Genomic DNA, 27,042 nt, shown 5'->3' with positions numbered 1-27,042 from the left:
CTTTCCTGCTCCTCTGATGCTGCCTGGCCTGCTGTGTTCCTCCAGCTCCACAATGTGTTATCTGACTCCAGCATAGTCAATTCTTACTGTCTCCACGTTCAGAAGTAAACCTTAATTAGCTTAATGGAAAAAGCACAGAGAATTTATGTTAGGGTTATGCCCTTGTAATCACCATTTGAATGTCAAATAAAACCTGAAACTAGAAGCTCTTTATCCTTGGGTGAATTTGTTGACACCTTTGAGAATTTTCAAATATACAACCTTGCTGTAGGCTTCCTCAATTTATCACATCACCCACATGATATGAACATTTACAAACAGAATGAAGTTTTATACCAAAATATTAACTACAATCAAACTGTTTACTTAGTGCAATTAAATACTGAAAAGAAACACCACCAGAAGTCTCAAAGCACTCGAACACAAGTAAGTGGTTCTTGAAATATGGTCACTGTTATAATGCAGAAAACATGGCTGCCCGTTCGCACATAGAAAATGGTCACAGATAGAAATATGGGAATTACCAAATAATCAGTGTCTGAGACCAAGGGCTAAATTTCAGTAACGATCTCAAGAGATCATTCAGAGAATCAGAATCATACAATACAGAATAGATCTTCCAGCCCACTGAGTATATATCCACCAAAAATATACTACCTACACTAGTCCCATTTTCTAGCACTAAGTCCATAACCTTGAATAAGAGGAACAGCTGTTTCTATTCACTCTGTCTTATACACTTTCATCAGAACGCTCTCATTCTTCTCTGCTCCTAGGAAAATCACCCAAGCTTATCCAGCCTATCTTCATAGTTGAAATGCTCCATCCCAGACAACATCCTGGTGAATTTCCTTTGCAGCCCTCTATGCAATCACATCCTCCCTATAATGTAGGGACCACAACTGCGCATAATACTCTAGCTGTGGGCTAACCAAAGTTCTATACAGCTCCAGCACAAACTCAGCACTTACAGTCCCGCCACGACTGATAATTCCAGTGTTCTCGTTAAAAATTAGTGCCATGAGATCTTTGATTTTTATCCGAACAGTTGGATAGGGGTTCTGTTTAACAACGCATCTGAAAGGTGTCGCATCCAAAAGAATAGCACTTGCTCAGTACTACCCTGGAGAATCAGCCTTGATTTCTGCACTCAGGTGAAAAACTAGGGTTCGATCCCGTAACTTTCCGCTATTACCTAAACCAGAGCTAACAGACATCTACGTCTGTGAAACAGCCTCAAATTTCAAAGATTTAATAATGTAACAAGCTGCAAAATGCCAAAAATAAGGAGAGACTTCATTATTATTCAAGTCCTGACATTTTACCTAACTTGCAATTTTAAGATCAATCATACAATAAGGATTCACCTAGAATAACCTCACCAGCACTACAAACTATTCATACCTTCACATTTCCCTCATCTGAGCAATAATTAACACAAATTTAAAAACATTCCTTAAAAAAACTGGAAAAGTTGAGGCTAGAAACAGCAATAGGCAAAAACTTCAAAGCAAATCAACATATATATTACACAGTTGATTATGGACTTTACATTCTATAAAATTTAGAAAACTAAAATTATTATAATGACTGAACAAAACCCGCAGCCACTTAAAGGGCTTTCAACAAATGTCATACGAATTGCTTAATACTGAGAAGGAAAACACTGACCAAAATTACCACAGGAGGGAGCATTATTATAGCAGAATGTTTAATCAACTACTGTTGCATTTTGTTTATTAATTCCATTAGCTTCCAATGAGATTCCTCCATCGATTTCATTCACTTTAAGGATTAAGAAGCTCATACTTACTTGTCGAATGATACTTTTGACAGAATTGATAGGAAGTCCCTGGTAGTTTGATTTGATGATCCACTTTAACAGATGATGCCCTAACACCTCAAACACCATACAGACATCTTGAACTAGGTCAAGGATATATTGTCTAGTCTTGGATCTTCAATTTCAAAAGACATGCATAGAGCTCACACTTATTCAAAGATTTAGACAGTCCAAAAATAACCTTAAAAATGTTGTTTATATAAGGAGGTATTTTCACCACCACCCGCCAAACATTATCAGCACTCCTTCATGCAAACCCAAAAGAACGGGAGGAACGTTCCCTTGGACAAAGTACCATTTACTTCAGACTACTGATTAATACAAGATGACTTTGTGCAACATATATCCAAATCCTAATACACGTGCCTACAGATTATAGGCTAAAAGGCGATTGCTGTTTTGAGACATTATGTTGGAGAAGTACAAGTGTAGTCTGGCTGTGTTATTAAGTGATGTAGGAGTGCTTAACATTGAGCTTCTGATATAAAGTGATGCTCTACATTTTTATGAATATGCAGTTTATAAAAATAAATTCAATGACGTTTCTGCTCTGATAGAACAAACAAGACTTTGTCAGTCAGGAAAGCCAGGGCTAACTCCTTCAAGTAGTTCTGGGATACAGCCATTTTATTTACTTTATAAAAGTTAATTATACATCACACTGCACTAATGATATTCAATCCTAGTTCCAATGAGTCAGGCTAAGTTCATGCAAATTATGTGCAAAACAGCACTCAAAAAATATCCACAGATCATGTACAATCATTTGAATGATGCTCCAAAAGCAAACATTTAAACGAAAACAAAGTGCTGGAAAAACTCAGCAGGTCTGGCAGCATATAGAAGAAAAAAAACAGAATTAACATTTTGAGTCTGGTGACCCTTGGTGAGGGGGAAGAGGGAGCAGAAAGTATAGTTGAAAATGGGTTAGCTTCATTTGCAGCAACTCATACAAAACAGGACCTGAGAGTGTGGGGATGGGTAAAAGGTTAGAATACAAGAGCAGGGATGTACTTCTGAGGCCAAACAAGGCTCTGGTTAGACTGCATTTGGAATACTGTGAACAGTTTTGGGCCCAATATCTAAGGCAGGCCTGAGTTGGAGTACAGGGGAGGTTCATTAGAATGATGCCAGGGATGAGGGCCCGTCATACAAGGTATGGTCAAGGACTCAATCTGTATTTGATGGACGAGGAGGGATCCAATTGAAATGCACAGAATATGGAGGGGTCTGGATAGAGTGGACGTGGAGATGATGTTTCTACTAGAAGAGGAGACTAGGACGTGAGGGCGTGGACTCACAGCGAAGGCATGGCCCTCTTAAAACTGAGATGAAGAGGAATTTCTTCAGACAGAGTGGTGAATTTGTGGATCTCAATGCCACAGGTAGTCTTGGTCACAGTGTATTTAAGACAGAGATAGATAGGTTCTTGATTAGTAAAGGGATCAAAGGTTATAGGGAGAAAGCAGGAGAATAAGGTTGAGAAACACATCAGCCATGATCAAATGGTAGAGCAGACTCAATGGGCTGAATGGCCTAATTTTGTTTGTACATCAGGCAGCGTGCAAATAACTCTGGTCTGAAAAGGGGTCATGTCGGACTTGAAATGTCAACTTTTTTTCTCTCCGCAGGTGCTGCCAGACCTGCTGAGTTTGTTCAGGACTTTTTTTTTTGTTTGGGAAAATTAGCAAAATTACTTTTTATCCTTTTAAACGGAGCGAGTGTAATAACCTGTCTAATGCAATGCCAAAGAGGAAGGTGCATACAAGTGCAATCTGATTTCAATGGGAAATTGGATAGGTACTGGAGCAAAATAAACTACAGGAACCTGAGTAAGAGCGTGGAATTGACTGGATCGTTCCACAGGAAATAGCGTGGACTTCATGGCATAAAATAGCTTTGCTCCATGCAGTAAATGATTAAGACATATGGTGGATACACCACACAGATTTAATCAACAACGCACCCATCATTCCACTCAAAATGCCAAAAATGAATAAAAAGCAAAGGATACGAGATCCATTCACTCCTGAAGTTTTGAAGTCATCCAATAACTGAACCACCTTCTCTTTATTTGGGTCATTGGGGTCACTATTGCGAACCTGCAAAACGTGACAAAGATATTTTATTTTCTCACCTAATTATCATTTCATTTACACAGGCATAGGTTGAATACAATGATCAAATACAACTAAATTTTCTAGCAAACAATAAATAAACACAGGTGGAAGCTTAAACTATAACTGAAAAAAATGCTCACTGCTCACCCAATTGCCCATTATTTTATATGCAATGTCACTTCAGCTCATAGGAGCATGTGCTCATCAGTGCATGCAGACTGCCAGTGAGGCCAGATAACAAAATATGTGCAACAAGCTCAAACATAAAATCTAAATACTATTAAAGCCTTTTGGGACCTGTTGCATCTCTGATACAAGATCTATTAAAGGTACTGAAAAATTCAAGTCATTTTTAAGAAGTGATCTCCGATACAGGGACCCAAGGAATCTCTGTTGGATCAGATCTATGCTCTTATTTATTAGTGTCATTGCTGTGTTTGCTATCATATCTTAATAGCCAGTTCAAGAGGAATGATTTCACCCAACAGAAAAATCCTGTTAAGACACTGTGCACATTCGTTGGCAAAAATGATGAGGAGGAACATGTTTCTTAACCTTCTTCTGAAAAATCATTTGTGAAAATTTAATATAGATATTTGAATTAAAAATATTAACTACCGGTAAATAAAAATTAAAATGTCCAAATCTAGACATTATCTAGATTACTTTGCAGCGTTCATAGCAGTAGGTAATTCTACACTTTAACTAGATTAAAGCTAATTTATACCTCGAGTCCTTCAATCCATTTCTTGGTAGTCTTATAACTAAGGAACATAAGCTAATAGCCTTAAAAAAAGCATCTGTTTCTACACTATGGCACAGCGGCACAATGGTTAGCACTGCTGCCTCACAGCGCCAGGAACTCGGGGGATTATCTTTGTGGAGTTTATACATTCTCCCCACATCTGAATACGTTTCCTTTGGGTGCTCAGGTTACATCCCACGCATGCATGCTGGGTAGATTGGCCATGCTAAATTGCCTGTAGCGTCCAGGGATTGCAGGCTAGCTGGGTTAGCCATGGGAAACGCAGGGTTACAGGGATAGAATAAGGGGTCGGTTTGGGTGAGATGCTCTGAGGGTTGGTGGACTCGATGGGCCGAATGGTCTGTTTCCACACTGTAGGGATTCTATGATACTACACAAGTTTCAGGGAAGAAGATGTGTTAGGTGATTTGGTCCTAAATTACCTAGTTCCAAGTTTAAGATCAGGCGCTCTTGCTTTTGATCCCTTACGGAAAGAAAATACTTTTTTTTTTAAACCTATTCTACCTTTCTTATTTTAAAAGCCAATTAAAAACCCTTCACCCTTCTAGCAAGGGTGTTCTATACTCTAAGCTCAAAATATCCTTCAAATTTCAGTACTCAAAATGCACTAAATGTGGAATTCATGTGTCTGACAAGACTGTACAACAACTGTAAAAAAAAATTAAAACTTCAGAAACAACACTTCTTACCTTTCACAAACAAGAACCAAGGGTGATGTAAAAGTTTTTTGTAAGTGTTTGTAATGGAGTAATGAGTTCACATCAGTCGTGAACACGTTGGGCTACGTTTAGTTATAATATCAGAACATATTATAAATAACTGGTAAAGTTGCAAAGAAAAATCCTGCTCTAGTTGTCTACACTCAAACTCCGAGATCAGTATCAGATGACACTCCAGTTCTTGAGGCAACGGTTATATGCATTTAAAAAACACTACAAAACATGGAGTTTTTTTTGCAACCTCAGATGTTCTTTGGATCTTATGCGCAGAATTTCAAATGGTACAAGTTCTGATGATGGCTGTCTCTACTTGTACCTGAACAGATCACCTCAGATGATTCACACAGACAGAGATTTACAGCATGGAAGCATACCCTTTAGTCCAACTCGCCCATGCCAACCAGATATTGCTAATTAATCTAGTCCAATTTGCCAGCATCTGGCCCACATCCCTCTAAACCCTTCCCACTTATATTCCCATCCAGACGTTTTTTAAATTTTGTAACTGTACCAGCCTCCACCACCAGTTCATTCCATACACGCACCACCCTGCGTGTGAAAACTCTGCCCCTTAGGTCCCTTTTAAATCTTTCCCCACTCACATTAAACCTATGCCCTTATGCTTTTGGACTCACCTACCCTGGGGGACAGAGCTTGACTATTCACCCTATCCATGCCCCTCATGATTTTATAAACCTCTACAAGGTGACTCCTCAGCCTCTGATGCTCCAGCCCCCGCCTATTCAGCCTCTCCCAATAGCTCAAACCCTCCAGTCCCAGCAACATCCTTGTGAATCTTCACTGAATCCTTTCAAGTTTCACAACATCTTTCCTATAGCAGGGAGGCCAGAACTGAACGCAGTATTCTCAAAGTGGTCTAACCATTGTTTTGTATAGCCGCAACATGACCTCTCAACTCCTACACGCAATGCACTGACCAATAAAGGCAAGTGTACCAAACACCACCTTCACCATCCTGTCTACATGACTCATTTGAAGTGACATATTCAGTCATATTATAAAGTGACATATTATAAGGTTCATTGTATAACTAGAAATGCAGTCATCACAACAATGCTACCAACTTGAATATTCAATCAAAAAGATGGTAAGATTTAGAAACCTTTATTATGTTGCTGCCAGTAGATCTATGTACAAAATGAAAACACAGACTTACTGCTTTCAGTAGCTTGATTTCATCCAGAGCAGTTTCTGTATAATGTTCTGCACTTTTGACAACCTTCATGGCAACAAACCTTTTGCCTCTAAATCAAGAAGAATAGTTTAATGCCCATTTTCTTAAAAGCACACAATGTAGACAACCTTCCATCTTTGGATGTATAATCACTTGCGTACTAACAGAATTAGTAGTTTGGTAATCAAGAATGTCTTGAAGCAAAGTTTTCTTTTAATTAAAACAAAACCTGTAAGATACATTCTTCGGTTTCAAGTACAAATGCATTCAGGAAACCAGAATCTTCCTTTTGACTCAATTTCAACTGACTCCATCAAATGTAAACTTAAGAACTTGGATTTGTTTCAACTGATTGAGCACCAGTTACTTTAGTGGTAGCACGGGTGGGTGAAAAATGGGCTAGACTGTCTTCTTTAACTTACACAAGAAGTGTGTACATAACTATACATTCAATGGTTCAGTGGAACACAGCCAGAGAGAAATGTAAAGACAACATACCAGGTCTTCAAACAAGAATTTGCAGATTACCTGCAAATCATGTGTCAGCTGGTTCCAGGCTACGCTGCTTAAAGGCGCATTTATAGCACTGCATTTGTAATAAACCTACAGTGAACAGTGAAAATTCACCAGAGATTTAAATGATGGAGTTAAAAAAGTGACTTACTGAATATCCCAACATAGCCAAACTGTGGAAAAATGGCCCCATCCCAGCTTTCGAATCACATGGTATCGTCCATTAAAAAGATCACCAATCTTTACATGATGATATCCACCTGAAACATCCAAAAAGGGATAGTATTTGTTAACTGAGAGCAAAAGAAAATTAGTACTTCAGGTTTCCATATTGTTAGTAGCTTATGAAATGAAGGAATAGAGGAGTTCCTCCAAAATTAACCAAATTAAAGAGTTGAGCAAAGGCAAACTTGACTAACTCAGAGGGCAGGCATGCACCATTTACCAAGTAAAACGAACCTTTACACACCCGAGATGTGAAGTCTCATTTCATTGCTTAGATCATTCAGCCCTTCAAATTCAACAATCTGTGACTCAACTACAATTATTAATTTTATTTTGTATTCCTTAATACCCTTATCTAATAACAGTCGGTCAAAATGCTAAAAATTGCCCAGTGTTTCTGGAATAACACCGGGCAATCACCTATAAGACAGAAAGATGTACTGCTTTCATGTCTGCTACTTTCACCCATGAACTGGAGCCATTAAGTTAATATTAGCCAAACTGAAATCATGTACTTATTATTGGGGACTATTACTTATTATTCTGAGTTAGCAGTAATCCTAACATGAATAGTGCAGGTTTAGAGTTTTTTTTTTCCAAAGTTTCTGCTCATTCATTTGCAGATCATTGATCGCAAAATGAAACAAATATTTTATTGGTTAGTTTGGAAAAATAATACTCTTAAATATATAGGTATAAGTTTGTATAGCTTGATTAACAGCTGAAAATTGATTTATCACAAACATTAGCGTTTGTAATTACTGTGTTAATCCATTACATATCAGCAGGGGCACAGTTACAAACCTGCCCCAAACCAGAACACAGCTAGTTCCTGGGTCATGATGTAGCATGCACTGCCCATGATTACCCATACATTTAAAACAAAATCATAGAAACTTGCACAGGAATTGAAAGCACAAGTAGGCCATTTAGTCCTTCGAGCCTGCTTTGTTATTCAATAGCACCATGGCTGACTTGATCATAGTGCCAACTCCACACTGCTACTTATTCCCAACAAAATTCAACTTTCGTTGGTCAAGAATCTATTCATCACATTCTCCCTATGACAGATGTTATTTGGCCTATTGTTTTCCTGCTTTTGTCACCCACCTTTCTAGAACAGAGGTCTCATCACATTCATTATATTTCAATCGCATGTGATCTTCCTAGAATCTATAGAATTTTGGGAAACTAAAATCAATGCATTCATTATCTCAACAGCCACATATAAGACTCCAGGACAAAGTACATCAGGACCAGAGGATGTGTCAGCTTTTAGTTCAAATACTTCTCTCAGTATCCTTTTCCCAACGATGAAGTTGTGTCTGACTAACTTGATCGAGTTTTTTGAAGAGGTGACAAAGAAGATTGATGAAGGCAGAGCAGATGTTGTCTACACGGACTTCCACAAAGTGTTCAACAAGGTTCCGCATGGTAGGATGATTAATCATGTTAGAATACATGGGATCCAGGGGAGCTAGAAAATTGCATTAAAATTGGCTTGAAAATAAGAGAGGGTGGTGGCAGAGGGCTGCTTTCCAGACAGGAGGCCTGTGACCAGCAAAGTGCCACACGGATTGTGCTGGGTCCAATGCTTCTAATCATTCATATAAATGATTTTGATGTGAAAATCAGAAATATATACTTAACAAGTTTGCAAGTGACACCAAAATGAGTGGTGTTGTGAACAGTGAAGATGATTATTGCAGATGACAATGGGACCTTGATCAGATGGGCCAATGAGTGGCAGATCGAGTTTAAATTTAGATAAATGTGAGGTGTTGCATTTTGATAAGGCGGGCAGGGTATTTAATGAGATAACAGTGTGGAGCTGGAGGAACACAGCAGGCCAGGCAGCATCAGAGGACCAGGAATGTTGACGTTTCAGTTTTTTGAAAAAGGTCCCGACCCGAGATGTCAACTTTCCTGCTCATCTGATGCTGCTTGGCCTGTTGTGTTCCTCCAGCTCCACACTTTTCTCTGACTCCAGCATCTGCAGCTCTTGCTATCTCTCAGGACATTTAATGGTAGGGTCCTGGGGAGTGATGCCGAATAAAGAGGCGTAGGAGCATAATTCCTCAAAATGTGGAGTCACAGGTAGGCAGGATAGTGAAGGCAGCATTTGGCATGCTTGCCTTCATTGCTCTGAACATTGAGTAGAGGAATTGCGATGTCATGTTGCAGGTGTAGAGGACATTGGTGAGGCCTCTTTTAGAATACAGCGTACAATTCTGGTCGCCCTTCTATAATAAGTTGTTATTAAACTTGAGGCGACAGAAAAGTTTTAGAAGGATGTTGCAGAACTGGAGGGTTTGAGCTATAGGGAGAGGCTGAATAGGTTGGGGCTTTTTCCCTGGAGTGTCAGAGGCTGAATGGTGATGTCATAGACGTTTATGAAATCATGAAGGGCGATTAGAGGGCATAGGTTTAAGGTGAGAAGGGAAAGAATTAAAAAGGACCTGATGGGTCACAATTTCCTTGCAAAGAGTGGTGCATGTACGGAACGAGCTGCCAGGAAGTGGAGGTGGCGAGTACAAGTATAACATTTTAAAATGCATCTGGATAGGTATACAAGTAGGAAGGGTTTAGAGGGATATGGGCGAAAAGCTGGCAAATGGGACTAGGTCAGATTGGGATGTCTGGTCAGCACGGACAGATTGGATCAAAAGGATCTGTTTCCATGCTGTATGACTATGATGAATGTTGTTGTTTTAATTTGATCTTTCTCTTTCACCTCAATTATTCCAGGGATGCAATCTTTATCATGACTGTAAAGATGATGCAATTTCCTTTATTTCCATTTTAAATTTCTGCTACTCTCACTCTAGCGGACTTATATTGATTTGACCCAAATACTCAGATCCTCTTTTTAACAGTTCTAGCTGGCGTTCTCTCAAATTCTGTTTTCTCTCCCCTATTCTTTTAGTCATTTTTTAATTATGCTCATGTTCTGCACAATTTTCTGACGTGCCACTCATCTTTGCAATTGTACCCAATTTATCAATTTGACACCATCTTGGACTTCCTTAGTTAGCCAGTGGTGTATCTTTCCCTTGGAGATTCTCTCACTGGAATCCTGAGTATTCTGAAATACTACCTCAAAAATTTGCTACTCATCTCTACTGATCTCACCAATGATCTAATTTCCCAGTTCCCTTAGCCAGCTTTAATCGTCACAAATCCCCTTGTTTAAGCTCTGAATCAGTGTTTCATTCTCTGAAATTGGAAATGAAATTCAATTAAATTACACTTACTGCTACTCAAGGACACCTTCATCGAGATCAATACAAATCATTGCATAATACCAGTGTAGCCTGGTTTCTACTTGGCTCTGGAACATGCTTTCCATAGAAACTGTCCTAAAGTACTATGAATACATCATCCAGGTTATCTTTGCTAATCTGATCTGTTCAATCTATATGTAGATTAAAATCACCCATGATATTCACCATACCTTTCTCAAATCAGAATAATTTCTTCCTGTAAACCTCTGCGCACACATTTACTGCTGTGAAGCCTACAAATCACTTAGTGATCTTTTGCTTTTGCTATTTCCCATCTCTGCTCAAACCAATTCTACACTTTGACCTCCAGAATGAAGATCTCCTCTCATGTACCAATGTCATAATTAAGATACGACCCCATCTTTTCCTATGCAAATGACATGTACCCTTGAACATTCAGGTCCCAGCTTTGGTCATCTTGCAGTCAAGGGACTGGTATTGTTTATGAAGATTTAAATTAATTGGGAAAGCGTCATGGACTAACTGAATAGTATACAGAAATCTTGCAGACAAGCAGTACACCAATAGGAAATGTCTTAACCATTTAAATTAGTAAAATTCAAATAAATTGGATTTTGTCTCCACCACAGCAGCCTTCTGGTACAGGAAAGAACAAATGTTGAATTTCCTATAGGGGTAACATACAAATGGTCCACTGAATCTGCGTATTAAGTCGAAGAAAGTTTAACAGTCAACTTACATGCAAGAACTCAGTCATTTCAGGATTATGGTCACCAAACAGTTTAGGAAGCCATGTGGTATTGTGCTAATCATGCTTCACACAAGGGGAGAGGTTAAGGAGGTGGTCTTCATGGTAACCTCAGCCAGTGTGGGAATTGAACCCACACTGTTGGCAACAGACATCATAAATCAGCTGTTAAGCCAGCTGAACTAATCCAACTCCATCCCCATTCCTCCAAAAGATAAATTTTAAGCACAATTAATTTGCTATGAACAAAATTCCAAGACTGATCCACTATTATCTCTTTACAATGCAAAGCCTAGAAGGAATAAACAACAGACTTCCTCACAAATGACCTGAGAAAGATGCATAAAACAACAGCATATTCTCAACTATGAAAAAAAATGAAGTCTTCAGTCAAAAACTGACTAAATTAGAATGTCACTTTGGGATTCAAGGCAAAGTCAAAACATCTACTTGAATAGAGTGCACAATTTGGCTAATGAAGTATTTTCTTGCAAAGTAAAAGGAATCCAACATCGTAAAATGGTTCATTTTAAAGTCATAAAATGAGAAACAAGTGACGTGTGAAGGTGCACTTTCCTGAAATTTAGAAACAAATCTTACTTTAAAATGAAAACTGCTAAAAACAAACTTCTGCAATATTTACTGGAAGTTCTCAACTAGAACTCTTCCGGATATCTATAAAGGTTATTCCCCAAGAACCAAATTTCTGTGCTTTCAACACTGATTCACATAATGATTTATTCTTAGTAACATAGGAACAGGACTAGGCCATTCAGGGCCTTGAGATTGCTCCACTATTCAAGATCATGGCTGATCTGTGGCTTAACTCTATATGCCTGCCTTGGGCCCATACCCCTTGATAACACCCTTGACAATATTGGTCTACCTCAAGATTTAAATTTAACATACGAATTAGTATTGATCACCATTTGAGGACTTCCAAACCTTCACTTTTTCCATCTAGGAGTGCATTCTAATATCTCTCCTGAATGGCTTGGCCCTAATTCCTAGACTGTGTCCCGGTTCTAGAATCTTCAACCAGTGGATATAGTTTACCTTCATCTACCCTGTCATTCCCTGTTGATATCCTGAAGACCTCAATTAGATCATCCCCTAACCTTCTACATTCTATAGACTAAAGGCCTGATTTGTCTCATTACTTAACACTAAGTCTAGTTATCATCTTTGCAAACCTGCATCGAACTCTCTCCAGGTCCAACATCCTTCCTAAGGTGTGGTCCCAGATCTGATCTCAGTACTCAAGTGAGGTATAACTGGGATTTTGTATAATTGCAGAACAACATTTGCATCCCTATAGTCCAGCCTTTTAGAAGGCCTGCACTCTACTAGCCTTCTTGACTATTTTCTGCACCCCTGTCCCTGATCCTTTGTTAATTTCTTTTAGACTTCAGGCAAGCTATCCCCCCTTTTTACTGGGAATACTGAAGCAAAATAATCATTCAGCATGTCTGCCATTTCCCCATGTTCACTGATAATATTCCCACTCACAAACGGTGAATAGTATTCTACAACAGCTGCTTTCCCTTTATGAAACTAAAATCTCTTGTTATCTTTTATCCCCCTTGCAAGTTTCCTTTCAATCCTTTTTAGCGACTCTTAAACTGCTTGTGGCCCTTTGTCGATCTTTGTATTTGTCCCATCCTATGGAATCTATGCGTTTTTATAAGCATTTTCTTTTAATTTTATGCTGTCCTTTACTTCTTTAGATGCCCTGGCTGTATTTTTTTGGGGGTTAAGTTTAGGGGTGAGTACTGAGAGCAGATCTGGACACAACACCTTAGGAAGTATGTTGGACCTGGAGAAAGTTAAACACAGGTTTGCAAGGATGATAGCTGGGTACAAACTACTTCTGAGTAGCATCAATTGTTCCTTTGAACACCCTCCACTATTCCTCAGTTGTTTTACCTAGTAGAACTTCCCAGATACTGTGGACAATCTCTACCTCATCCCATCAGTCTTACTTAAATCCAAAATTCTAGTATCTAATCTTTGTTTAATGTTATTATCACTGTCTGAAAAATGCTCATAAACAACTAGGTCACTAATTAAATCAGACTCACTGCTCATTATTAAATCCAATATTACTTGTCCTCTTGTAGATTCAAGACATATTGTCACAGGAAACTCTCCCAGAAACACTTTAGAAATTCAGTCTTTCTAACAGGTGCTTGTCTGTCTCTGAAAGTCTTTGTTAGGATTAAATTGCCCCATTCATACTACACTGCCTTTGCTACATAGGTGCCTAACTTCAGCATTTATAGAATCTAGCGCTTCTAAGCTGTTACCAGGTGGTCTATATATGGCACTTATTGTGGTTCCTCAGTTTTACCCATAAGTTCTCCCCAGGTGCTTTTGCTTTCCTCTCATTACATTCCTCCTCAAAGAGATGATTTGGTTTCTAATCAGTAATGCTACTCCACCACTTGTGTCATTTTCCTATCCCTCCTGTAACCTTATGTTTAATTGTATAAATGTTTAGTTCCCAGTCCTGGCCATCCTGCAGCCATGTCTTCATAGTTTCTAATTTGAGTTTGCGCCTACAGCTCACTCAATTTGCTCCTTACGCTCTGTACATGTGCATGTGCATGTGCTTTAAGAACTCTAATTTTGGCTGTGCATTCTGTCCTATCCTTCAGCATCTTTTTATTATTTCACCCTCCTGTCTTGTTCAATACACTTATTATTGCCCCTGCCTTCAATTCGTTCAATTGGCCCTTTTTGTACATCCTATTAACCTCTACCTTCTCCTGACATACTGACCTGCTGCTTCTGTTCCCAGTCTCTGCCATACTACGTTAAACCCTCCTCACTGGCACTAGCAACCAGCTAACAGATTGGTTGCATGGCATTGGTTAATATAACCCATGACCAAACAGTTCAGCAGAATGGTATATAAAATTAATTTCTCCAGGCAGCTTAATTGCAACAGCCATCTATTTGAAAAGCTGATATTATAAGCACAAAGCAGTTCAGCTATTCAGTCATACTGCAACATTGAGTCATTTAAGTCAGACCTCCAGCACCTGAATTGGTCATAGATGGTTAATTTACCGTGGTGATGAAGCTTCAATGCAAGCTTCAGGGCACCATACAAGTAAAAATATATGTCAGCTATATGAAGTGGATGCAAAGGACCCATTTCCTGTACAACAGTCAAAAAACACTGGCGTAAATTTCAAGTAATTGACAGATGGATGTGAGTATTAATGAGTGCACCTGAAAAGTTGGAAAAATGCAGAAACCCTCAACACAATTACAATGCATATAATATGCACTGACATGCTGTAACTTTCAGGGCGACAGATCAAGAACTTGGAAGATGGAATTAAGACTGGATAGCACTTCTTGCTGAGACACACATACTGGCCACCTCTTGTACCGTAAATCATCTAATGTTTTGAAAGAACCTTATTTTAAAGATTTGTGCACCTTAACCTTTACATTTCCAGTTCTTCCTCTCCACTTATGTGGTCTATTTTATTTTCATACGTCATCACCTTAGTTTCTGCAAATTAAATATTTATAATATTTTCCACATCCAAACAATCTAATAACTATCCATTATCATCCTAAAGTCACTTAAGAGGTCTTCTACAAACTTAAGGTATTGTGCTACAAATACCTGTGTCCACACCATATGTATCAAAGGCATCTGCGGTCACCAATGGACCGCCAGCATGGCACAGTGGTTAGCACTGCTGCCTCACAGCGCCAGGGACCTGGGTTCCATTCCAGCCTTGGGTGACTATGTGCAGAGTTTGCACTTCTCCCTTTTTCTGCGTGGGTTTCCTCCAGGTGCTCTGGTTTCCTTCCACAGTCCATAAGATGAGCAGGTTAGGTGGACTGGCCATGCTAAATTGCCCATAATGTCAGGAATGTGCCAGATACATGGATTAGCCATGGGAAATGCAGGGTTATAAGGATAGAGTGGGGTGGTGGGTCTGGGTGGGACGCTCTGAGGGTCAGTGTGGACTCAATAGGCTGAATGGCCTGCTTCCACACTGTAGGGATTCTGTGGTTACTTTTCATTACTCCAAAACATTCATCACGACATCTGTCACTTGCGGCAATGCTCGGCCGAGTGATCTGCAATTACCCCGTAAGCTCCAGTCTTTTGAACAAGATTATTATGGAAACCTTCCAATTCTCTGGCACACTTTTCTTACCGTTCTTGTTACTTAACTCAGAATTCTAAATCACAGACAATAAATAATGGCTAGAAAAAACCCAGCCATTCATTTTGAATGGAAATATTTATGGGGTATTTTAGAGATTCACAAAAAAAAAACCATGTGCAATGGGAATGCTTAGTTAAATATACTATTCGGAGGTGAAGGACTCCTCTCGGCAAAAGGAAGTACAGCAAGACTCACATAATCATTGTAAAAACACACACAAAGTAATAGAATTATAATGCGCATATATATATAAAAATATAGTGTATATACCTCATTGTTGCACTTACATTAATCACAAATAACAATGCAACTTCACCTTAAATAAGACTTACTGGCAGAGAGCGTTCTCACTTGCATTCTCAACTGACTACTCAGACGTTGTGGTAGATCACAGTATTTGAGGAGAAATTGAATCAACTGTTGATATTTCACTTGATTGAACAAGTAGATTTCCATTGAAGTAAGTAAAAGAACCATAATAATTGGAACAATTAGAACAATGAAGTATTTAAGATTTATAATTTTTGCCAACTTATCAAGAGTGCCATTTCATAAGGTGCCAGTTAAAACAAAGTTTGCTATATGGGATTTGACACCAAGATGAACTTTTTCATACAAATACAATAGAAGCCAATGATCTTCATGTATTCAAGATAGAAAGAGATGTGACAGATAAAGAGCACAGAGAAATTGAAGACTTTGTCAGGGTGAACTTAAGGGCTGCTTTCACTGTCACATGGGTGATCTCAAGCTGTGGGTACCAATGGACCTTATAACCTGACCAAAACTTATTACCAATTGACTGTCAAAACCCTTTTGGTTGAATAGTGCCTTGTAGACATTTTATTTAAATTCACACATGCAATGTGGGGATCACTGGCTAGGCGAGCAATTATTGCCCATTTCTAACTGCCTAAAGAAGAGTGAACCACATAGCTGTGGATGTGGAGTCACATGTAGGTCAGCTAGGTAAGCTGAGTGGTGAACCAGATGAGCTTTTACAGTCAACAAAAAATTACCACGCATCATTTGAATTTTAATTCCAGATTTTTAAAGAATTCAAATTCCGCCATTCTGTGTTGAGATTCGAACTGGCATCACCAGAACATTACCCGGTCTCCAGATTACTAGTCTAGCATCAATACTTCTCCTAAAACTCAATGTGGTTCACTCTTAACTGAACTCTGAAGCGACATGGCAAGCTACTCCGTTCAATGGCACATATCAACAAAGAAAGTTAAAAAAAAAACACCGATTGAAATAAACTCACCTTTACAGTAGTCACTCGGGTCTTCTTGTTCTTCATCATCAGATCCCAAAATTTCATCCTCTGGCTCTTGCACCTCACATTCTGTTGTAGCAGGATGGGTTCTTCGTTGAGGCTCAGGTCTGAAAATGATAGCCGGGAGTTTTATTTTCAAATCATGCTTGTAGAAGAATTCCATTTGCACACCTAAAACTGTTTTAATACCCCAAAGTGCCTTTCACCGTCCAAATATTATATTTCCAATAATGGATTTGCTTCCCTAAAATAATTTCTTTCTTGGAAAGCACGACCATTTTAAAAAGGGAGCATCTAGAACATAAACAAACTTGCTGGAAAAGCTCAGCAGGCCTGGCAGCACCTGTAAAGGACAAAACAGAGAAGGGTCATCGGACCCGAAACGTTAACTCTGTTTTCTCCTCCACAGATGCTGCCAGACCTGCTGGGCTTTTCCAGCAACTTTGTTTATGTTCCTGATTTACAGCATCCGCAGTTCTTTTGGTTTTTATTTAGCATCTAGAACATGATGGCATTTATTTGACACTTTGAAGACACTTACAGAAAGCCTACGTGCAAATACAGCAAGCAATTAGGAAAGCAAATGGTCGGGTAGTCTTTATGCAGGGGACTGCAGTGTAACAAAAAAGCTTGTTACAAGAATTGGTGAGATCAAGCCTGGAGAGTGGTGTACAGTTTTGCTCCACTTACAGGAGAGTATATGATGTGAGAGGAGGTGCACAAATGTTCAATAGACTGATTCCTGGGATGAGATGTAAAGAGCTGTGATACAGTGGATTCTGGGCACTTTCCTGCGTGAAACACAAAACCTTACATGCAAATAAAATGTTGCCTTTTACTTTAAGGGAAAAATGCATAAAAAGAGTGAGGTCTTGCTACAACTGTGCACAGTGTTGGTAAAACCATGTCCAGAGCACTACAAAGTCTTTGCTTCCTTGTCAAAGGTTGAAAAGCTGGGATTTAAACCAGTTGAAGTTTAGAAGAATGAGTGTTAATATTACTGAAGCAAGTTTGAGGGGCCTTGGCAGGATAAGATGTGTCAGATGTTTCCTTTCTTGGGGAATTGGGAACTAGTGGTAAAGCTTACGCATATGGCACTTCATATTTAAGATGGATATTGTGAGGAATTTCTTCTCAATGTTGTGAATCTTTGGAATTCTCTTCCCTAAAGAGGGTTGTGGAGGCTTAAATTTTGAAAGTGCCTTAGGCAGAGATGGAATCACAACAGACAGGAAAGTAGAGTTGAGATCAAGGTCAGATCAGTTTATGATCTTTATGAATGGCACAACAGGCTCAATGAGCTCTTGGCCAACATCTGCTTCAATTCGAGTTCTTATTTCGGAGAACATTTACATCATAGCAAAATTGATATTATACGTCTCCTACAAAGTAGGCCATTAATTTATTCGTAGTTTATTTGCCAATTGGTCATGAAGAAAACTGACAGAAAAAAAAATAAGTAGTCAAACAATATTACAGGTGAAACATCTCAAATTGTATTCACAGCAGTTTTGCAAAGTAGAACCAGGTCCACAATTTAACTCAAAAAATGTTCAATCCTTGTGGCATCAAAAGGAATGAAAGTGAGAAAAAGAAAAATTGCATGAAATTACTTTGTGGACGTCTTCCATTGAAATGTCATTTCAGTGTCGGTTAAAAGCACCATTTTGCAAGAATGTTACAGCTACTGCAGAGCCATCCATTAAAGAAATGCACAAGGACTGCAAATCTATATGGCTTGCAGGCATGGCCCACATTTAAGTAAATCAGAAGCAATCCAGTATAGTTTTTCAAAAAGGCAGCTGAAAATTTCAAATTATCTTGTACAGATTGTTCTTAATACTCAATGTAGTTTGCACAAGACTGAATAAAAATATTTATTCAGACCATAAAATATCATGAGCTAGTAATGCTTGCAGCAGCAATTTAAATGAAGAAATTTTCCAAGCAATTGTATGTCTAAAAAAAATCCAAAAAATATACAATAGTAATCTGAATTTAGACTTTAACTCTAATGTTAATGTCAGTTAATGCCGCAAGTTGTGTTTTTCATTTTAAAAAGGTATTGCGTTTGGCTGTGAATGCCATACCAGCTTTGATACATTTTTAATCAACTTGATCAGACATGTTATGACAGACCACTGGCACAGGTAAGACTTGTACCCAGACCATCCGACTCAGAGCTAGGGAAGCTACCTCTGCACCACAATGGCCCATCTTACGGCTTTGCATCAGTTTTAATCTCAGAAGGATACGATGTAAAATCATAGAGGGGAAAAAAGAAGCCATCTGCTATTTGACGGTATTGCATCAAGACCTGATGCTTGAGAAGTTCTGTTTAGTTGGAATGGTATATGATCAAACTGCTTCAAGCAAGGAGGTGCAGGAGGCAACTTTTGTCTGGAAAGGAGACCGAAATCAGGAGGACGGCCCAAACTAGTTACATTACCATCTAAAGCACACTACCCCTTCGTGAAAGTTCACAATCTTCGATGTATGTAAAAAAACAAACACGCTGACAATATTCAGGCTTGGCAACTGTTTTCTAAACTAGTTGAAGTATGCGTTCTTCATTTTCTTTTCCCTCAGATGTTCAAGTTTTTATTCTGGAGCACTCAACAAACCTGGATATTATAAAAACAGAATTTTTCCTGTATTTAGGAACACTGGATGGGCAGGCCATTCAGCTCACTGAAGACAAGAGGCGTTAAGCGTGTTCATTGCTATTAGTCTGTAGACAGTACATCTCAAAATTAATACATAGATATGGCATAGCCCATGGAAAAATTGATCTGATTTTGGCAAAGATTAATCCAGAACCTGGTCATTTCTTAAGAATCTGTCAACATTGAGAGATGAGCGTAAGTTGACCTTATTTGGAAAAAAATCTGGGTTGTGTGATTGTGCGATACAATTTAGAACAACGATCCCTCATAACATTTCTTGCCCCCTCAAAAAAAGCACCAACAAGGCAGGGAAAAACTAAGAACTGTCAGATTTGTAAAAATGTTAACACAGTGTGATACAGGTGTGTACTCTACTGAACCCCACTTGACTACTAGGATTATGCTTTCTCCTCATTTCCTGAAGATAGCAACTCCAGCTAGAACACAATGCTGGATTCAAATTACATTGCAGCGCTAGTGGGCTATTCACAATTGTGGAAATGATACAAGACCCTAAGACATAACAGCAGTAGCCCATTCAGGCCACTGGAGTGGAGATCATGGCCGACCTAGTAATCCTCTACTCTACTGTCCTGGCTTTTCCCCATATCTTCTTGATTCCCTTACTGATTAAATATATTCAAGGCTGACATGGATATTTAATGACCCAACCTCTGCAACTTTCAAATGGTAAAAGAAGTCCTCAGATCTCTACGCTCAGAAGAAGTTCCTCCAGGTGACTCCCAACTCTCAGATTATGCCCTCTGGTCCTAGGCTCTCCTTTTAAAGAGAAATAACCTCTTCACATCTACGCTGTCGAGTCCCCCAAGAATCCTGAATGTTTCAATAAAGATTGTATGCTCTACTAAATTCCAAATGTGGACCCAAATCTACTTAACCTCCCCTCAAAAAAATCCCCTCATAACCACAGCCAACCCTGAGAACCATCTCTGGGTTGCCTCTAATGCTAGCAAAGCTTTCTTTAGATTAATGAACCAAAACAGTTCAGTATTCTAGGTGTGACCTAATAGTCTCCTGTAAAGTTTTAATAAGACTTGTATTTTTATACTCCATTCCCTTTGAAAATATCTTCCCCATCACCCGAAGTTGTTTGCTAGCCTTTAGTGATTTATGCATCCCAAATTCTTGTGTTAGTTTTCTGCAGGCTTTCTCCATTTGAATAATATTCGGTTTCTCTATTGTCTTACCCAAGTGCATAACCTCACTTTTTCATATTGTATTCCATCAACAAAGATTTTGCCTCCTCATGGCTATATCTCTCCGCAAACTCGTCATCTCTACCTTCCAACCTATTTTACTTTGAATTTTAAAAAAAACGCAATTGCAGTCATGAGATGTGGGCGTCACTGGTTGGGCCAGCATTTCTGGCCCATCCCTAATTGCTCAGAGTGTAGTTAAGGGTCAACCACACTGCTGTGGGTCTGAAGTCACATGCAAGCCAGACCAGATGAGGATGGCAGATTGCTTTTCTTAAAGGCACATTAGGCTTTTTCTGACCATTGGCAGTAGTTTCATGATCATTAGATTCTTAATGCCAGATTATTAAATTCAAATTCCACCATCTGCCATGATGGATCTGAATCCAGATCCCCAAACATTACCTGGGTCTCTGGATTAATAGTCTAGTAATAATACCACAAGCCACTGCCTCCTCGCTAACCTCATCCATACCATTAATATATTAGTTTAAATAATGGTGGCCCCAGCCCTGATTCCCATGAAACTCCACTAATTGCAATCACTTTATCCCAACACTTTCGCCTTTAATTTAGCCAATCCTCTATCCATGCAAACATACGACAAACTCCCTCCCTCACACCTCCAGCACCATGGGTATTCCGCAGTCTTGAGTGCTCCTTTTGAAAATCCAAACATAAACACATCCATTGGTTCCCCTGTATCCATCCTGCTTGTTAGCTTCTCAAAAGAATTCTAATAGATTCTTCAGGCATGCTTTCCCGTTCATCAGGCCATGCTGATGCTGCTTGATTAAACCATGTATTTCTAAATGCTCTCTTATCATATTCTTTATAATCAATTTCAAAACTTTCCCAAGGACAGAGAGGGGTAACTGGCCTACAGTTTTTTTTGCAGGTCATCACCCTTTATTCAAAAAAAGGAAGATACACTGAAAATCTTCCAATCCTCAGTTTCCAAAATGTAAGATTTCCTTTGCACGTACTATCAGCACATCAACTCTTTCTGTAGCTACTTCCTGTAATACCCAAGACTGCAACCTATCAATCAGGTCTAGGGAACATAACAGCCTTGAGCCCCATTTGCTTCACTAGTACCTTTTTGCTCATGAGTTACTGTATTAATTTCTTCTCCCCTTTTGCCCATTGATCATTTTATATTTTTGGAATGCTATATATTTTGTACTGTGAAGGCTGAACAATGTATTCATTCAACTGCTGACATTATACTGCTTCCCAGCCTCAATCTCTAATAGTGCTGTTTACACTATGGCTTCTCTTTCCCTTTTGATGTATGTAAAGCGAAACTCCTGCTGTTCATCTTGGTATTACTTGCTAGGTTAGTTTCAAACTTTATCATCTCCCAGTACATCTCCCACTATTTCTTTTTTGGTCATCTTTTGTTGGTTTTGAAAACTTTCTCAATCCTCCAATTCAACACTGACCTCTACCATAACATTTTTTTCTTTTAAATTGATTTAATTTTAATTATTAATACAAGTTATCTTCAATTTTCTTGGTTAATCATGGTTACTTTATCTCCTTCCAAGAATCCCTATTCCACACTTATCATATTTATTTATCTGTGCATGTATATTAAAACGGTTGCCATTGCTCATCAACTGTCTTTTCTGCTAAACTCCTTTCACAGCCCACTCCAGCTAATTCTGGCCTCATTCCACTGTGATAACCCTTAGTGAAGTTCAGCAGTTATTTTTGACCTAAATTTCTCCCTGTCAAGCTGAATACTACGTTCTACCATGTTGTGGTTACTGTTTTCTACAGGATCTTTTACTGAGATCATTTTATTAAAACTGTCTTTATACAGATCAGATAGCCTGATCCTTTGTTGGATCCACAACTTAAATGAACCAGAAAACTGTCCCAAACACAATATGAATGCATCCTCTTGGCTACCTCTGCCAATCACAAGATTAAAGTTATCCATGATTAATATACTGTGTTTTTATTTTTAACAAACATGCGCTCATAACTTCCAGATTCATTATCTGTTCAACAACGTAGCTCCTGTTAGGAGTCTATAAACTACTCCCACTAATGTCTTCATCACTTTGTTATTTCTTACCTTCACTCATAGATTCTACACTTTCCAATCCAACATAATTTCTTGTTACGGCATTTATTTCATCTCATAGCTACCCCTCCACCTTTTTCTTCCTGTCTGTTCTTTTAAAATTAACACATCCAAACATTTAGTTCTCAGCTCTGACCTCTTTACAATGATGTCTCTATGATGTCTGTAAGATTATAGCCATAAACCTCTATTTGCGCCATTAATTGTTTGCTTTGACAGGAAGAAATAACAGCCTAACACCATCTTACCTTCCATTAGTCAATACATTGATCTTCATTGGAACAACAGGTGTCATAAGGGGAAAATAGCAAAATATCCCTTCTCTGACCTTGCACAATCCTATCATTACCACTGTAGCAAGACACCAAAGTAAAATTTGAGTCTTTCATGACTACGGTTGCTCCAGTCTTCTCACAGTAAATGGAGTAGCCAAGTTATGACATGAACCAATGAGTGAATGCAGAATTAATCCCATGTCTGATGCAACTTTACAAAGGTGTGACATACAAATGGCTTTTCATTCACACAGGTGACACATTTGAGTACCAGAAACCAAAAAAAATCACCTTGATGTCCACTTGAGCCAAGACAGTAAGTGAGCCAAGAAATTTTCCAATTTGCAAGATTTGAGAGTTCAAGAATCTATTGTTGAAGAAATTCTGGGGTCATATTTGACTCTGACATAAATAATTTTCCCATCATTTCACAAGTCCTTGATCTGGTCATAACTACTATAATCACGAGACTTTGAACCTAATTTTACTAAGAACAACTGCAAAGGCGGCAAACATTAAATAGAACTGCAATGCAACTAATAAAAATGCAAAATCCATTTAAAAAGTAATCTGCAGAAATACTAAACTAAACTAAACTAAACATGTCATTAATGAATTTGTTATCTCTTCCATTACAAATTATTTTCTGATAATCATACAGGCTATCAAAAGAACTTTGAAAATTCTTGCAACTTAGTTCATTACCTAGAGAATCCACTATTGTAACTCAAGAGTCATCAAGTCATACAGCATGGAACCAAACCCTTCAGTCCAACCGATCCATGCGGACCATGTTCCCAAACTAAATTAGTCCCACCTGCCTGCACTTAGCCCATGTCCGTCCAAACCTTTCCTATTCACGATCTTATCCAAATGTCTTTTAAATGGTGTAACTGTACCTGCATCCACCACTTTCTCTGACAGTTCATTCCATAGATGAACCACTGTGTGGAAAACGTTGCCCTTCACATACTTTTTAAAATCTTCCTCCTCTCACCTTAAAAATATGCCCCCTAGTTTTGAACTCTCCCATCCTAGAGAAAAGACCCTTGTCATTCACCTTATCTATGCCCTCATGATTTTATAGACCTCAATAAGGTCACCCCTCAATCTCCTATGCTCCAGTGAAAAAAGTCCCAGTCTTTCCAGTCTATTTTTATATCTCAAACCCTCCATTCCTGGCAACATCCTGGTAAATCTTTTTTGGGCTCTTTCCAGTTTAATAATTTCTATAATAGGGCGACCAGGACTGCACACGGTACTTCAGAAGAGGCCTCCGCAAAGTCCTGTACAACCTCAACATGACATCCCAGCTCCTGTACTCAAAACATAATGAAGGCAAGCACAACAAATGCTTTCTTAACCACCCTGTCTACCTGCGATACAAATTTCAAAGAACTATGGACCTGAACCCCTAGGTCTTTCTGTTCTACAACACTACCCAGGTCCCTACCATTAATTGTAGAAGTCCTATCCTTGTTTATGTTATCAAAATTCAATACTTCATATTTATCTGAATTAAACATCATCTGCCAGTCCTCAGCCCATTGACCCAACTGATAAGATTTCTTTGTAACCTTAGATAACCTTCTTCACTGTCCAGTATATCACCAATTCTGGTGTCATCTGTAAACTTACTAATTATGTCTCCTATGTTCTTATCCAAGTCATTTATGTAAATCACAAACAAAAGCAGACCCAGCACCGATCACCGAGGAACACCACTGGTCACAGGCCTCCAGTCCAAAAACCAACCATCCACCATCACTTTCTGTCTCCTACCACAAAGCGAATTGTCTCCAATTTGACAAGCTCACCCTGAATCCCACGTGATCTAACTTTACTAATTAGTCTACCAAATAGAACCTTGCCAAAGGCTTCACTAAAGTCCAACTAAACACTGTCTACCGCTCTGCCCTCAATGTAATATTTCTAGACTAAATTTTATAACTGCAAACAAAAAGTAACATTCACCAAGGTTTTGAAGCTTTCTCACCTTTATTATCACCTAAATTCCAGTTCAATTGTCTAATTAGCCATCCAGTCTCTTGATCAAGTGCTAAAATGATCAAAGTCCAATAATTTCAACTAAACATTGTTTTGAGGGTTAGGGCGGACCAATCACCTTCAAAATATGTTTGCGTTAATCATGTTAACCACACTGTTCCCACTTCAGATACAATTTACAATCTAAGCATCACAAATATTTTATGTTTAGTCCAATGTGCTTGTAACTAATGTCAAAGCACATTAAAAAAATCCTCAATAATGTGCATTATAATCCACTTAGAATCAGTATTCCCTTTTGTGGCACAGGAAACAAGACACATGGCATGCATTTCTACATTGACAATCTACACAAACGCCCATGTATCCCCACCCCTACAGAAACAAATTGACAAGCCCGCAACACAGCCACAAATAAATGCAATTCATAAACAAAATACCAATGAGAGCCAGAATAAATGAATACATTTAAAAAGAATTAACTGACAAAAAAAAAGCAAGCATGCATATCAAGGCTGCATTCTTCCTTTCCAGAAAGAAACACAATAAAGCAAGCTCAGTCATTTTCTAACAAGTATTCACAGGTTTAAGAGCCTGGCTTACCTGCTTGTGAGTACCAAGGCCAATACTTACATGAATTATGAGCATTTTGTCAAAATATTGCTTTCTCTACTGTATACCTGATCTGAATATCAATTATCCGGTAATTGCTTTAAAAAGCCACGATAAAAACGAGCTATGATCAGCTGCACCTGCAATCCCGTCTTACTGCATATTGCCTACAAAAATCACAAACCCTATTTGTATCATCTAGAAAAAAAAAAGAAAGAATGCTAGTAATCAGAAGGTGCTGCCCAATTTCATACCATTTTAAACTGACTGTACAAACGGTGTAAACCCCTCCACTGAACAGCATTTTTAAATACATAAAATTTACCATACCTGCATGAAGCTCTGATACCCATTGATGGTGGCAGCCCCGAAGACAGTTCACAGATTTTCTGTAAAGCCATCGACAAAAATTTCAGCTGCCTCTGCCCGGGTGCACTGCAGTGATCAGCTACTGAGCTAACAGTCCTCCAAAAGCACAAGCAACAATACTCCACCACCTAGCTGCAGAAAGACTATACTGCATTGCAGGTGAACACCCTCAAACTTTAATAACCATTTTCTTGCTATTCATTTCAGATACAAACACTATATGATTTGAAAAATATATCCTGTCACTGATGGCGCAACAAAAATATTAAAGAGAAAGCACTGACAGGCTGGCTATTCAAAACCGAGAAGTCACCAAGAAATTAAAATGCTGACAATTCTGAGGAAACTAAGAGTGGAAATTGTTGACATGCTTGCCACAATCCCTGTACGCAGGAATGCAGCCAGAGAACTGAAGGATTGCATGTTACACCCGTGCCCTAAATACAGATGGAAAGATAAGTTCAACACATCTAGGTCAGTTAAATCTCAGCAGTGGGAAAGCTTTTAGAAGCAATAATTCAGGAGAAAGCTAATTGTTACTTGGATAAAAGTGGATTAAGTAAATCCAGCACAAATGCAAGACCAAATCATGTTACACAGACACTGGACTTTTCTGATGAAGCAATAGTGGCTGATGAGGATAATGTGGTTGACATGTCATACATGGACTTCCAAAAGACATCTGATAGATAAGTGTCACATTACAGGTTTGTCAGCAAAGTTAGAGTTCATTGAATAAAAGGTACAGTTGCAGATGGATAAGAATTTGGCTGAGTGACAGGAAACAGATGACAATTGTTTTTTCAGACTGGAAATTATACAGTGGGGTTCCACAGAGGTCAGGAGTTGGGACTCCCACCTTAATATAGATTAAACAACCTTCACTTGAGAATGCACAGTATAATTGCAAAATTTGCAGATGACACAAAACTTGTAACTATTATGA

The 27,042-nt window shown here is 38.7% G+C and overlaps 2 protein-coding genes across 2 annotated transcripts in view; one reads left to right on the top strand and one right to left on the bottom strand.

Annotated features, from left to right (window-relative positions):
• LOC109913838 (cadherin EGF LAG seven-pass G-type receptor 2-like) overlaps window positions 1-27,042 on the top strand; it is a 990,249-nt gene that overhangs the window by 303,372 nt on the left and 659,835 nt on the right. The gene's annotated exons all lie outside the window — the stretch shown is intronic.
• The window catches only part of srpk1a (SRSF protein kinase 1a), a 77,082-nt gene that overhangs the window by 17,605 nt on the left and 32,435 nt on the right, over window positions 1-27,042 (bottom strand). Inside the window, exons 3-7 of the mRNA XM_048612107.1 lie at window positions 16,844-16,962; window positions 7,308-7,416; window positions 6,626-6,713; window positions 3,858-3,945; window positions 1,814-1,920 (exon numbers count right to left, since the gene is read on the bottom strand). Of these exons, the coding sequence (XP_048468064.1) occupies window positions 1,814-1,920; window positions 3,858-3,945; window positions 6,626-6,713; window positions 7,308-7,416; window positions 16,844-16,962 (511 nt within the window). The remainder of the gene's footprint in view (window positions 1-1,813; window positions 1,921-3,857; window positions 3,946-6,625; window positions 6,714-7,307; window positions 7,417-16,843; window positions 16,963-27,042) is intronic.

The sequence above is a fragment of the Rhincodon typus genome, chromosome 25 (genome assembly GCF_021869965.1).
Source record: "Rhincodon typus isolate 14 chromosome 25, sRhiTyp1.1, whole genome shotgun sequence".
NCBI classification, from domain to species: Eukaryota; Metazoa; Chordata; class Chondrichthyes; order Orectolobiformes; family Rhincodontidae; genus Rhincodon; species Rhincodon typus.
The sequence above is the reverse complement of the archived record's forward strand: the minus strand, read 5'-3'. Positions and strand labels throughout refer to the sequence as shown.